Source organism: Poecilia formosa, unplaced genomic scaffold, assembly GCF_000485575.1.
Source record: "Poecilia formosa unplaced genomic scaffold, Poecilia_formosa-5.1.2 Scaffold240, whole genome shotgun sequence".
Lineage (NCBI taxonomy): Eukaryota > Metazoa > Chordata > Actinopteri > Cyprinodontiformes > Poeciliidae > Poecilia > Poecilia formosa.
In genome coordinates, this window is record NW_006800179.1 from 320,798 (window position 1) to 336,062 (window position 15,265).

Consider the following 15,265-nt stretch of genomic DNA (forward strand, 5'->3'; position numbering starts at 1 on the left):
ATAAAAACCTTTAATCAGAGAAATGATGGAAACCGAAAATCTGTCAGTTTTATCTAAAAGCTGAAGGAGTCTGAACTGGACCAGAACCAGACCAGAACCGGGTCAGAACCAGATCAGAACCAGGTCAGAAACGGGTCAGAACCGGGTCTAACCGGGTCAGAACCGGGTCTAACTGCACATTTAGCAGCACAGTGATGCTATTAAAGCCTCTCAGTCGGTGAAGATTCACTGATTCTGAACAACAGCAGAACAAACTACGGATGTTTTTCACCAACAGGTTCAGTCGACATTTCCTTCTGATTTTAATCGGCAGGTGTAACGAGGTCTGGTTTTACACCGAATTATTTTCATTCAGTTGGTTAGAGTGGAGATGAAACGGAAGATTAGAAACGGATGAATCCAGAGTTAAAATATAAAAACCTTTAACAGTGATCAGACTCTGTGGTTTTAAAGTCCTGATGATGATGAGTTCAAATATTAATTATTTATAAAACCGACACCAACAAGATGCTAAACTTATTTCACAAACTAAAAGCTTTAGTTTAGTTCTCTAATAGTTACTACTTCATCTGTGTAATATTAAGACTTTATTCTTGTAATACGATTATTTTCATATTACTAAGACTTTATTCAGGTAACATTATATTAAAGATTATTGCAGAGAAAATAAACGCCACATAGTTTTACTTATTTAAGAATTTGCACAACTTTTTGACTTATATGCACAATTTTCTTATTTGCATTCATATTGTTTTTGATGGCTTTCAACATAATATTACAACTTTATTCTCACAATATACATTTTTCTCATAATATTCTACGTTTATTCTCGTTATTTACAGAAATATTCTCCTAATCTGACCGTAATGTTGCAACACCTGGACTGAGTCCCAGATACAGGCAGGTGGATATCGACGCCTGTTCTGCTCATCTTTATGAACTTCGTTATGAATAAAGCTTACAGTCGGTTTGGCAACAAACCTTTTGGCCTTTATAATTCAGACAAAGTCAAACAGTTTGGTTCTGAAGTAGCACTGAGACTCTTCCTGCACATTAAAGGCTGATGATGAAACGTTTTCAGCGTTTTTATAGAAATAGTTTCTGTGAGCTGCAGCTGAGTTCAGACGGATCAGAGGAGATGAAGAAATGAGGAGGAATGAGGAGCATGTTGAGGCGGCGGAGCGGGAGGAAATGAAACGATAACAGAGCGAGACGCCGCCGCAGCTACTGAAGCATCAGCTCAGCCTCTTCAGCCCAGAGATGTTCTGCAGAACCAGAACCAGAACCAAGATGTTCTACAGAACATTTACTGAACTTCTTCATGCTTCACATTTCTCCGGCTCCTGCAGCGACGCTTGATAAGAAAACACACAAACGATTTCCATTTTCTTTACACACAATGTGATGTTTAAGACTCATCAGACCAAAACTGGTGTAGAACTTGACTTTCATCCTCAGACCTGAGCAAAGAAAATGTTTGTTCATCACTAAATGCTGAGAGAACGTTTATAAAATTACTGGAACAAACTAAAGTTTTTATTTTGTTTTATCAAATCTTTCTCTTTTCCTGGAAATGTTGTATTTAGTTAGTCAGATTAACTTAGCCGTTAAGCTAATAACAATAACATGCTACTAGCCAAAGCATTGATGAGACTGTGAGGCTAATTGTTAGCTTATGTATTTACTCTAAAGGTTTTAACTTGGAGATCACATCAAACTGAATTTAATCAGATTCACTTGAAGATTGAAAATAGTTGGTTTTTCCTCACTTTAAGCTCCATGTCCAGGCTAACTGGCTAACTGGCTAACTGTCTGCAGCCATTTTATTAAGCTAATAGCAACATGCGGTGGTGTTCAAAATAAAACCACTTCTTACATTTTTTGATAACGAACGGACTGTCAGAGTCTTTGAACTCAAAACTGAATTATGAAATCTTTAAGATTCTCCACAGACCACCAGAACAAAAAAACGTTTTTTTTATCCCTACATGCCGAGGAAATGTTTATAAAATCATTAAAACTAACTCAACTTTTAATTTTGCTTAATCAAATATTTTTCAGTTACTGGAAACAAAATTTATTATGAACAAAATAGAGATCAATTTAGCCGTTAAGCTAATTAGCAATAACATGCTAGTAGCCAAAGCATGGATGATACTCTGTGTTAACAGTTAGCTTATATATTTATTGATCCATCAAATCCAATCAGATGTAAACAGATTTTCTTTGAGGAATAAAAATAGTTTTTTTCTGGTTTTTATGCACAGTAACCAGGCTAGCTATCTTTAGCTGCTTTAGCTGCTTTAGCGTGCTAACAGCAGCACACAGTGGTGTTCAAATAAACCACAGTGCTTGCAATCACTAGTTTTTCACAACTTTTTGTATTCTGAATAAAGCATGAAGAAAAATGATGATATGTTCCTAATTTGCAGAAAAGAGGACAGGAAAGTTTGTCTGTTCAGAAAATGTGCAGCATCAGCAGTTTTACCAAAAACAGCGACTGCTGAAGCTGCTGGTGTGGGACGGACATTACTTTAAACACAACCACACTCATGAGCATTTATGCTTTCAAACTCAGCATCAACATATGAATTAGTGATAAAAACGTAAAGTGAGCAGCTTGTTGCTGCAGCTGATGAGTATTGGATACATACTGCAGCCATGTTGAATTCTGAAGTTGGAAACCTTTGACTTTCCAGCACTAACGAAGGCGTCGTCATTTTCTCATTGGTGAGTCCTGGTTGTACTGGCATTACCTTTGGCTGATCACTGGTCAGACTGGGAGCTTTCTCTGTGTCCCAGTTAAACTCCAGAGTTAGCTTGAGCCCAGCTACCGGCTAACAGAATATATCTGGATCCCTGTTGAGATCATCCGGTTCGGTCTGATGAGGTAAGTCGGATATAAAAGAAGTTTCTCAACAGTAAAGACCTCAAAATCCAACATGAGCGTAAAAATCATTCAATTAGCATCCCTGTCAGTTTGCATTTTATTAAATCTCTCCAACAACCACCAGTAAACACATTGTTTGGATGCTTAAAGTCCAATAAACAGACACTGTTAGGGTTTACGACAACTGGGAGCCATTAGCTGCAAAGATAAAGCTTCTAATTTAGTTTTTAACTGCAGTGTACTGAAGTACAGCACCAGGGAAGAATCACAGCTTTGGGTCGACTCGGGTTGAAGAAGCAGACTGTACCTGTAGGGGGCAGCGCTGCCCCAGGACAGGTAGTCGTTGGGGCGCGGTGCGGGGCGTGGCACGATGGGCTGCTCCACCGCCGTGACTTCTCCTGAGTAAGACTTGAGCAGCGAGGCGTTTTTGCTGGCCAGCATGGCTCGCTCATTCCTGCGAAACTTGGCTCTCCTGTTCTGGAACCAGACCTGGAACGACAGGAAGACACCAGCAGTGAGACCAACCGCGCATCGCAAGCCGAACACGAGCAAAACGGCTGGTTAGAATGCCCCAAAACACAGCAGCCACGAGACAAAACTGGGATTATGGCTTAAAAGCATTCTCACAATATTTCTATGTTCTGCTTTTTACCTTGTGGGCAAATAAATTGAAAAATAAACTTTAAGTGACTCAACATTTTCAAAAAAACGCTGTTTTCTCATCATTGTTCTGAAAACTTTCAGTGAAGAAGAAAAGGTTCAAGAAACTTGGCTGCTTTCTATAAATCCCAAACTGAGGACTTTCCTCTTTCAGCAGCTTATCTTGACAATCACAAGATTAACTTCAGGGATGTTTCAGGAGTAAAGTTGGAGATTTTGACATAATCTTTAGTTTCATTTTATTTTTGAATCCTATAAAAGCTGTGAGGGCTGGAAATGTGCACCACCCACCCCTTAAAATGTAGCTAAAGAGTTAGCATCACTCACCCTAGAGCACCAATCATAAAGTTCCGCTAAAGCTAAAGCTAACGCTAAAGCGCTACACCAACACAGTATTTAGAGAAAGCTAAGACTAATGCTCAATAAAGTTTCTTAACAAAGAGAAATGGAGGAGAGGAAACAGAACTTTTCGTTACTCACTTCAAAATAAGAGCATAAATATATAAACATTCAACTACATGAAGGATTCTTAAAAGTTAATAACCAAAACCAAAACTTTATTCAGCTGAAAGTTCATAGAGCATCCAACTAAATCAGTGCTTTGGGATTGATCTGGACAAATTAATTTAGGGGAAGCTAAGTGTGCTAAAGACTTTCAGAGAAGCAAACTGCTAAAGCACTAAAGGAAACATTAGCTCTGTACTAGCAGATGAGTGGAAGTGTTTCCACCCTGATGATGGATGGATGAGGAGCTGCTCGCTCGACTCGTCCATGAATTCTCTGATTCTCTGAGCTAGCATGAAATGCTGCAGCTAACATCCTGAGGATTCCCCACCGGGTTACAGCGCTGGATATCTTTTACTTTCTGCAGTAGTTTCAGGCTTAGCCAGCCGTTTTTTGGCTTCAATGGCAGAAACGGCTCAGAAACGCGCAGAAAGGAGCAGCAGGCCAAGCGGCCCAGACGGAGTCCCAGCGCCCGGTCGGATCCTGGCCCCAACACAACAGCCTTTTCATATCTGGTTCCCGGGATTTCGCTCATTATCTGCAGTTAAATTCAGCCGCAGAGACCAGAGCCATCTAGGAGTTTAAATCATGACATGTGAGGAGGTTTCTTCCTCCTCCTCCAGGCCTCATCAGCCCGGCTGCCTCCGTCCTCGGCGAAAGGCGATGACTCAAAGCGCGGACTGGGGGGGCCGGGATGTTGTTTCTTGCTGTGAAATCAAATCCATTATTAGAAGCTGCCGGCGCTCACAGGGCCTCGCTGACGCACAGCCTCTGGAATGAGTCTCTTTTATCAAAGGATTTCTGCACATTAATCACAGATGTGCAGCTCCGCTCGCGCCAACATCACCATTTCCTCCGTTTCCCCGCAGAAGAAAAACTTTCAGTGAGCTGCGAGAGAGGAGGTAGAGTTTATCTGCAGCTTCAGACCAACAGGAGGGCTGGTTGGTTGTTTTCCTGCTTTATTGGATGCAACCTTAATGCGTTTAAAACAACAGTTGCAGGAACGTTTTCTGCAGAGCTGTTTTCCCAACATGTGTTCGTCGCCTATAAAATCTGTTTTGCTCCTCGCACGATTGCCGCAGCTGCAGCCGAATGAGTCACAAAACTCTCCTGACATTTGGATCTTAAAAGTCAAAATAATTCACAAAATAAGCCTGGAAGGGTCTGGAAACGAACAGGAACGTTAAGGGCTTGTTTTCAGAGGAGGAAACGTGTTGATATGAAAACATCTGACACTAAAACCAGAGAGAGCGACTAGATTTCTACAGTACACATCACAAAACGGCCTGCAAAAAAGGAGGAAAATATTCTGCTATTGTTTATTTTGTTTCTACTATTTAAGTAAAAAGTGATAAGTGATCAGCAGCTGATCAGAAATGTGAGGAATCGGTTTAGTTTAGTTCCTGGATCCTGTCAGTTTGGAGCCGATTTGAGATCAACGTGTTCAAATCAGCACCTCAAATATTCTCCCTTCAAATCGATTCAAACTGATTCAGCGATTACGATTTTCACCGTCACGGCAGAGAGGCTCGATTATTTCACCAGGTATCCCTCCACCAATCAGGTGCAGGATTCTGTTTCTGCTTTTAGATACATTCCAGATAAAACTGTCAGATTTTCACACAGCGTCGCTTTAGTTTCACTTGTTTCTCTGAAGAAAAAGATAAAACAGGAAAAATATTTAAAATCTAATTAACACAGACAAGGAGATCCGGTCTCAGCAGAGGAGGGATACGATGAGAGGCAGCTTGGAAATAAGCCCATAACGATGACGTCATTCAGTTTAAAACTATTAAAATAACCGACTGGTGTGAAAGTGAAGAAGCGTAAAAATCCTCAACATCTCAGGCGACTGAAACATTTTGGAAAAATTCAGGATTTAATTGATAAATAAAATTGAATTAAATCTTTTCTCACCAACGTATCCTTCCACCAATCAGGTTCCTCAGCAGCTGCTCCTTATAGAGGTTTACTCATATTTACAGGTCACACTACTTTAACATGACTTATTTACTTCTTCTTCCTCCGTCTCCTGGAACCGGAGAACGCCCTCGGTTCTGGATTAAACGATTAGCTCAACGGAAAACCTCGGAAAAAACCTGGAAAACTACAGATTTTAAATCTTTACAGGAATAATTCCCAGAGTCTGAAACAAACTCTTCTGACCAGCGGAAGAATACGTTCATCAAAACGACTGCCGTTCTTTGGCTAAGAAAATAGATCCTACACAGAAACAGAGTAAGCATTATAAAAATCTGATTTATTTGAGATTCATTTGGTTTTAGATTTTTAAGAAAAGTCTGTATTAATGTGTAGGGTCTATTTTGTTATCCAGAAAACATCAGTGTTTCTCTGCGTATCCTTCCACTGAGCAGGACTAGTTTTCTATGAGTTGGACGTCCTGCAGCTGCTTGTGTCAGGATTTATGTAGAAAACATGGAGAAACTTTTCACTGCTTGACTTTTACGTCACATATTTATTTAATTTTCTCTGCTTCCTGAGCCGAAGGACGCCTCGACGCCGCGGCCGACTGCGCCAGCAGCTTCATCTCCACACAAACAAACAAACTCCAGCAGGAGCAGAAAGAGGAGCAGCTTTCTCAGGAAAAACTCAGATTTCCAACAAGTTCAACAGAGCTCAAAACAAAACGCGGAGCAGCGAAAGGAAACATTTAAAGTGATACCAAAAATGGAGCCAGAAGAAAAGACAAATACAAAAACAAAGCTGTGTTAAAATCTTTAACAATTTTTACTCAGACTGATTTGTTTTTAGAAAAAGAAATCTACATTTTATTATATATCCTTCCAACAATCGCCTGAGAAAATAGTGCCTCAGTCACTGCATTATTCCAGATTTCCAACCCAACGATTGGTGGAAGAATACGTGGCAAAGTCACCATCAACAGTGTAGAAACACAGGCGTTATTTGGCTGACAAAGTAGTGCCAAATTCAATTAATATCTGATTTAAAAATCCTCAGTTAATTAATTACATTGGTTTGAAAATTTTTATCCATTAATCTTTTTTCATACATACAAAGGTTCCGACTGGAACCGTTTCCGGTACGCCCGTAAATCGGACGCACAGGTACATCCGCTAACAGCAGCGGTGATAAAGCTGCTTTTCTCGGTTCATTTCTGCTTCTAAACGACCTGATTGGACCCTGGACATGACAAATATTTGTTGTGTTCAAGTTGTGCTGAAAGCAGTTAGCCTATCAGTGAAACTATGCTATCCTAAAATAGCATCAATGCTAACATGTAGCAGCTAACACTAATGTTAGCGTCAGGAAACCTGATGGCTGAAGAATAGATTAAAAATTAACAAATATCTTTGTTGTTGAGCTCATATGTCTGTTTTTCCAATAATTTAGCAGGAAATGTGGTGTTTTATTTTAAATAACTGGTAATTTTGTGGATTAATTGAGATTAATTAATTGCAGAAGCTGCCGATAAACATTAATGGAGTCCCTCAGCGGAGTCAGGATGAGATCTGGCCGCAGCGCCTCATGTGCTGCACTTTATCTGAGAGCCGCCGGGGGAAATTACACATCATTACATCCAGTGTTCTGATCGCATCCAGTCCTCACACACACACACACACACACACACACACACACACACCGCCAGATCCATGCAGAAGATAGAAACCTGGTGTGGCGGCAGGCGGCGTCTCTAATGAACCACAAACCTCTTATCGTTTCCCTGATGACAAATCTAAACATGTTAATCACTTTCAGCCACTGAGCCGCGTTATTAGCTAAATACATTTATCTGGGGAGTGTCGGGGCTTAAAGCGAACCAGACCGGTGATTTCAGAATAAAAGCCTCACCTGGACGCGGGCCTCGGTGAGGTTGACCCGGCGGGCCAGGTCCTCCCTGACGAAGGCGTCCGGATAGTGCGTCCGCTCGAAGACCCGCTCCAGCGCCTGCAGCTGGCTGCTGTTGAAGGTGGTCCGGTTCCGGCGCTGCTTCCGCTTCTTCTTCTCCTCCGTGTTCATCTGCTCGTCTGCAGGAGGAAGAGGAGGAGGAGGAGGAAGAGACGGTTACCATGGAGATCATCAAGCGTCTCCGATCAGGTTGAATCGCAAACTGTCCTGTTGTATCTGAATAATTACTCAGTTTTATTGTTGCAGAATTTCAGATTTTTCCAAACGTCTCACCCAAAATGTTTCTGATCAATTTGAAGCAAAAGTGAAAAGAATTAAAAAACATTTTAAATCTGTTTCATCTTTGCTCATTCCGTAAAATCACAAAGAACCAAAATAAACGGAACTGGACATTCAGGGATGATTTTGGTGAGGACACTCATCAGAATCTCGACTGTTTGAGTTTTTATGAAGACAAATTACGTTGTACAAATAAACTGTATTCATTGATCATGTTTAAAATATGGATATAAAGCAGCAATTGCTGCTTTGTTTCACTGATTAATTGCACTGAATTTGACGTGTTGGTTTATGAACAGAAAAAAAAATCTGTTTTTGTCAAATTTTCTGTTTTTATTTTATTTTTAATCCCAAAAGCTAAATTTCCTGCAGATGCTTATCAAATATTCTAAGGTGTCTTTTATCTGAAGGTTGTGAAACATTAAACCGGGTTTTATTCAGCGGAACCGAGAAGAGAACCGGCTCTTTACATGGTAAAAAAAAAAGAACCCATAAATGTTTATTTAAAGCAACAGAACCAGATTTAATCTGATCCATTGGATCCCGCTTTGCTGTTATAGCGGAGTCATTATTTCTATAAGACGAATCAAACTCGTCTTAATTCGCTGTTAAATGAAACAACCTCCAGAACCGAACCGAACCTCCTGGTGAACGTTCCTGCAGAGGAACCGGAGCCTGCGGCTCCACAACAAAACCACAAAACAAGACTTTCACCAGAGACGCGGCGTAAAGAGTCCTAATTACAAACAGGCAGGAACCGGGAACCCGTCCAGCTGCGGCCCAGAACAGCTTCACCGAACCGAATCTGTTCATCGGGTCCAAACTCAGCCGGACTGACCGGATCTAAACAGGAAGAACCTCCAAAACTTCCGCTGATTTCTCAAAATATTTATTTGTAAAAGTTTATAAACTCATAAAATAAATACAGATGTAAAATTTATTACGTTTTTGTATCCAGCGTAAAAATAAAAGAGCTGCAGCCGGGAGTTTCTAAAATATGAATTAAATTATTATAAACTTCACGTAGCGAGAAATTGTTTTAAAAATATTTAGAGTATTTTGTTAGAAATAAAAACCTGGTTAACTAAATTAGGAATTATTTTAAAAATATTTTAATTTGGAAAATTCTTTACATTTTTCATTTTGTCATTTTTTCTCAACAATTTTATTTGTTTTATTTGACTAATTATTCAGAAACATTTCAGGTCTGATTTTGTTAATAAAAATAAATTTAAAGACTTTGATATTAAATCATTTTGGTTTTTACCACAAATTTAGTGTAAAATAAATTATACTAATTGGGATATGAGTGAAAAATTATATCAAAGCTGCTGAGAAGTTTTAGAGAAAAGAGACTGATGAGTTCAGAGGGAACACACACACACACACACACACACACACACACACACACACACACACACACACTGTGTCATCGGCTGCCTGTTTGTTTTGCAGTCAGCAGGTTGAACTCAGGGCTGATTTGTTGTTTTCAGGTTTCCTCTCATTTTTAGTTTTAGCTTTTAGCAGGATAAAGTTTCATATGACGGATTTTCCTCAGGAACCTGAACGTCTCTTCAGGCTCAGCGTTTAAATCCGAACCGCTTTACTGATCAGAACCAAAACATTTTCTCCAAACGTTGTTTCAAGATTTAACTCAAATATTTTTTTCTTGTTTGTTTTTTCTTTTTACAATTTGCTGTAGTATTTGTCTGTCGGGTGATTCATTTCTCGCTGACCTTTGACCTTTAACAGAAAGCTGCATATTGATTATTATAGATGTAAGGGAATATTCTCGGTCCTGATTTAGTGGCTGCTGTTCTGGTTCTGATCTGATCCAATCGGCTCCAGATGAAACTGAACTGATTTGTTTTCCTTCAGCTAATCAGGCTTTGACCTCTGGGGTTTATCTGGTGACCCCTGGCCGGGGGCCCGGGGCCCCTGCGCTGAAAACCAACAGATTAGAGAAATGAAAACATCATTTCCTTCAGCTGCGTTCCAGTCAGAGGCAGCCGGGTTCTGCAGAACGTCTGGATCAGAACATTTTCCTCTGAAGGAAAACCAGCAGCAGGTTTCATCTTCACCAAAAATGATCTGATTATTTTCTAAAATCACCCGATTTACAACAAAACTGGAGTTAAAATGAAAAAAATCTCCTTCATGGTAAAAAGTAAAGAATTTTCAGGTTCTATAAAAATATGAATATTATTATTTTGGTCAAATTATGTCTAAAAATAACCAAGATCTGAATTAAAAGGAAATAAACAATTTTATATATTTCTGGTTCTGTTTGGCAGATTTTTGTTATCAGTCATTTTTTTAAATAATTCAACAGGAAATTAATTTGACTGTTTTTCTGGGTTCAGAAACTAAAACAGATTTTATTTTCCTTCAGCTCAATTTGTCATTTTTACACAAAATATCAACATTTAAAATCATCATAAACTCTAACTAATTTAAAATAATTATTTATTAAATCTAAAACTGTTTTAGTTCAGAAAAAAGGGGAAATTGTTTTTTTTAACTTCTATTATTTCTTCACATTTTGGGGTAAAAACTTTTACTCATAATTCTCAGTTTTTGTTTTTTTCTACTAAACCCAGAAAAAGCTAAAAATAAATGTCCTGCCTCTGAATTACGCAGTTTGAGGCTAAAACTCAGCGGAGGTTTGATGTGCGGCAAAGTGACGCTGCAGCGGCAGAATGAGCCGCAAAATGAGCGGCAGATTGCTGCTCAGTGGAAAACTGTCCAATCTGCCACATGGAGGTTTATGAACTTTTAGTCTTTTTTACAAAAACGATTATAGCAATAAAAACTAAGAAGTAATAATATGTTATTGAATTAATTAAAATGTTTTAATTTGATATTTTTTGATAAATCTCTGAGCATCTTTCTTTTGGTTTGGCCTTAAAATTTGCACGAGAAGGAAAAACAGAATAAAACAATTACAAATATAATTTAAAAATATATTTCAAATATTAATGTCATTGTTTGTATTTTGGCTGCAAATATTTGAAACTGAAAAGTTTGCGTCGTTTTCATGACGCAGCGGCTGAGCGGCACTTTGACTGGCTTCAAACAAAGCCATCCTCATCCTCATCTTCATCACGTGTGACTGCATGGCGTCATTTAAAAGTTTCTCCTGTCATCAATCCAGAACCGGAACCAGAACCAGAAGTGATATGACAGGATTAAATTATTTAATCGGCCTAAAAACATCCATCTGTTGCATTTATAAGTAAATATATGAAAAAGCATAACTTATCCCGCAACAATAATTTTCCTGATGATGAAAATCCAGTTTTTTAATTTAATTTATTTATTTTGTCATAAATGAAGAGCGGCTCTGATTGGCTGATCTGTGGCTGGACACGCGCGCTAATTATGACAGATGATTGGCTCGGATCATCTGAGAGTGTTTGACAGGCTGAAAATAAGCGTGAATTAACGACGTGACCCGCGCACTTCCTGCCGCACAGCTCTGCGCTTTCCCCCCCTTTAGAGAAATAACAAAAACAGTCATTAAAACCCAAAGCGGTTCCGTCAACTGGCGCAAAAGGAGAGGAGGAGAGGCGGTTTATTTACTCTTTCTGCGGCGCGCAGAGGAGGCCGAGCGGCGCGGCGGTTTGCGCCTTTAATGAGGAAGTTCTGGCGCTTTAATGCGCTTTTTACGCACAAAATGATGGAACATTTAACTCCTTCCTCCCTCTGAAGTAAATAAACACCTGATCAGAGTTTTAACAGGAACTGAGGGAAAACTCCGCAGCTCTGCGCCAATCAGGCCGCGCTCCGTCATCATGTGACTCATATTTTCTGAGTTATTATGTTGTTTTTTGTCTGCAGAGGAAACCTGCAGCGTAAATGCGGCCTGGTTGAGGTCAGCGGCGCAGATTTATAGCCCGGAGCCTCCCGCCCTCTCCGGGTCCACCAGCGCGCCGCGCGGACTTCAAAGCCCGGCTGAGGAGTAATGGCGGCTCTGCGGGGAGCCCGTCAGGATGATGCATGGCCAGGGCGCGCGCGCGCGGCTCCGCGGGCACGTGATGAAAACAGATGAGTTTAGTTTGCGGCTGACAGTCGGACTCCATCTGCGCACACTTACTCTCCTGCTGGGTGGTGTCGCTGCCGCTGGTCAGCCCCGGGGACTCCAACATGCTCCGCCCGGGCTCCCCGACGCCCTCGTCGGCCTGGGTTCCCACCATCTCCCCGGCCTCCTCCAGGTCCAGCAGGTGGCTCACCGAGAAGTTCTTCTTGGCCTGCAGGTTGTCCAGGTTCGCCGTGATGGGACTCTCCAGCCGGTTCGAGATGGCGGCCTGCCGGTCCATTACGTGCGCATAGCTGGAAGTCATGGCGCAAACGCAGGAGAAGCGGAAAAGGCGCAGCGCTCAGGAGGATCACAGCGAGCAGATCCCCGGAAAGCAGCCGCACTCAGACTGGGCTCCGCGGAGCTGTTCACATCCAGAGGAGCCGCGGAGAGCCCGAACCGAGTCCCGAACCGAGTCCCGAACCGAGTCCCGATCAAACCCAGAGCGACCAATCCATCCGGCGGCGCGGCGCGGCAGAGGAGAGGAGAGGAGGGAAGCTGGAGGAGGAGAGGAATCACAAGTTCTGCTCCGAGTTGGACCGAGTCACATCTGAGCAGGAAGAGCTGCTGCTGCTGCGGGTGAAGGACGGCCAGATGCGCAAAACTGGCCGAGCTGCAGCCAAGAGGCGCGAGGAGGCAGGACTCTCTCTCTCTCCCTCTCTCTCTCTCTCTCCCTCTCTCTCTCTCCCCCCCCCCCTCCCGCCCTGTTTTTAAATCTGTTATTTCTGACAGATTCTGCTGTCACTCAGCTGAAACATAAATCACTAAAACAAAAACTGCACCAGCAGCCATCATAGTTTTATTCACTTTTTTTGCAGCCATTTTGTTTTCACTAAAGGTCCAGAAACTTCGGACCTTTGGAACAAGAAGATCCAACAAACAGGTTCAGTTCGGTCAAAACTAAAAAATCAGTTCCCAAAAGATAACAAAGAATCAATAACAGTGATAATAAACCAGGAAGTCTTCATTTAACAAATATAAACTCGATGACTAAAAGAGAAATGATCCAATAAATCAATAATCACTCAGAACCTAAAATGACTCATAATTTCAGAACCAAAAAGAAGATTCAGGAATGTGACAATAAATATGATTTTCTAATGACAGAGGGAAAATGGAGGGTCAAGAATGGAGCGACATCTGAAAACAGAAACAAACAGAAACCAGGAAGCTGCTGAGGTCAGCAGGCAGGAATAAAATGTTTTCTCTTCCTTTTCATTATTTTTGATGTCTAAATAACATTTTGAAAAAAGTAAAACTCTTAGATTTTGATCCATATCTGTTCCTGTTTGTCATTGGTGGGAAGTGAACACCTCCATTAATATGCTAATAGCGGAGCTAATGTTTCATTAGCATTCCTGCCCCGAAAACATTTAGCACACTTAGCTTTCTCTAACTAGAATGTTCTTTTCTAAAGCGTTAATTTTCTTGGCTGCTTTATAAAGGTTCAGTTTAATAAAATTTGACATGATTTTACGTTTTGGTTATAAAAGTAAAAGCAGAGTGAAAGGACGAGTCGTAGCTGTGCTGCTAAATGATCAGCGTGGTTGAAATGAGTGTTGAAGGATTTTCTTCTGCTAAATGCCGTGTTGCTAAAGTGTTTTAGCATTAGCTTCCTCTAAATAAGGAACTTAGATTGTTCATTCCTCTAGACTTTAAATGAACTATTAGCACTATTAGGTTCCCATCACTGCTGGGGAGGATTATAGATGTTTTATAAACTCTTCTTCTTCTGTCCTGATGGTTCCTGTCAAATCCGATCCGATCCGATCCGATCCGATCTGATCCTCAGAACTGGTTCCGGTTGTCGGTCCGACCTCTGGGTTCTAGACACCAGGTTCAGGTCGGAGTCCAGGATTCATTCTCAGGTGAGACTCTCAGGTGTTTTCCAGCCAATCAGAGACAGTTTTCTCTCTCCATGTTTTAACAGTTCAGATGGAGAAAATCCAGATCCTGATCCTGAAGCTCGGAAGAAATCTTTCATTTGGGTATTAACTAGTTACATTTACTCAGTTACATTTACTTGGGTAACTGTTTTTTTTTAAATTCACTTTTAGGAGTTTTTTTACTACACTGTAAATGTTATTTTTACTTGGGTCATTTTATTATGAATATTTTTGCTCCAGATTTTACCCACAGAATGAAAAATGTTTTAACCAAACCTCAGTCACCTGCAGTTTGTGTTAAAGTTTTTCATTAAATTAAACTGATTTTTCTCCGTCTGACGATGTGATTTTTAAATATTAATAAAGTACTTGAGTAAACTTTTTACCAAATACCTTTTTACTCTTGAGTAATTTCTTACCAGATTAGTTTTACTTGAGTGAAAATATGTTGAAGAATTTCTAATCTTACACTGTAAAACTCTTAAAGGTGGTTTAAGTTTAATATGCAACAAAAATCAACTAGAAAATTGTTTTAATTCAGAATTTTAATTTCATCAAGTTGTTTTAACAACAAAACCAGTTTTCTGAAGTTGTGAAGACTCCTTAACATTCAGTAGTGAGTTGTTTTAATTTTATACTGAGATTTAAGCCAAATTATTTCACGTTATGCAACAAAACATCCAGTTGAACACATTTCTTTAAAAGAGCTACTCCGTTTAAATTAAAATAAATAAAATTCCTCAAGTGTCTTTTTCTTTTTGTAAATTAAATCTCATAAAAAGTTAACTCTGTAAGTTTATCTTTCACAAACTCAAACGTTTCAGTTCCAGAAAAGCAGAAAGATTTCTTTGACTCAGAGAGAAGAAGCCAGCAGACACAACCAGAAGCAGCTGTGATGTTTTAAGGTGTCATTTTTGGGAACTCCGCCCGGTTCGGTTCGCTGCTTCACTGAAACTTTCTCCGGTTGAGCTTCGAGTTTCTGCAGCTTCTCTGAATATTAAACTGGCCTCCAGCTGCAGTTTAACCGCCCCGGTGTGTGTGTGTGTGTGTGTGTGTGTGTGTGTGTGTGTGTGTGTGTGT

The 15,265-nt window shown here is 40.3% G+C and overlaps 2 protein-coding genes across 3 annotated transcripts in view; both read right to left on the bottom strand.

Moving 5' to 3' along the window:
* prrx1b (paired related homeobox 1b) overlaps positions 1–12,963 on the bottom strand; it is a 21,344-nt gene extending 8,381 nt beyond the window's left edge. Inside the window, exons 1-3 of one of the 2 annotated variants that reach the window (XM_016680395.1) lie at positions 12,318–12,963; positions 7,886–8,061; positions 3,198–3,379 (exon numbers count right to left, since the gene is read on the bottom strand). In XM_016680395.1, coding sequence (XP_016535881.1) covers positions 3,198–3,379; positions 7,886–8,061; positions 12,318–12,564 — 605 coding nt within the window. In that variant the 5' untranslated portion in view covers positions 12,565–12,963. The remainder of the gene's footprint in view (positions 1–3,197; positions 3,380–7,885; positions 8,062–12,317) is intronic. The other variant, XM_007569366.2, reaches the window with a different exon arrangement.
* The window catches only part of gorab (golgin, rab6-interacting), a 23,553-nt gene continuing 8,725 nt past the window's right edge, over positions 438–15,265 (bottom strand). The window contains exon 6 of the mRNA XM_016680393.1: positions 438–2,632. Coding sequence (XP_016535879.1) covers positions 2,561–2,632 — 72 coding nt within the window. The 3' untranslated portion in view covers positions 438–2,560. The remainder of the gene's footprint in view (positions 2,633–15,265) is intronic.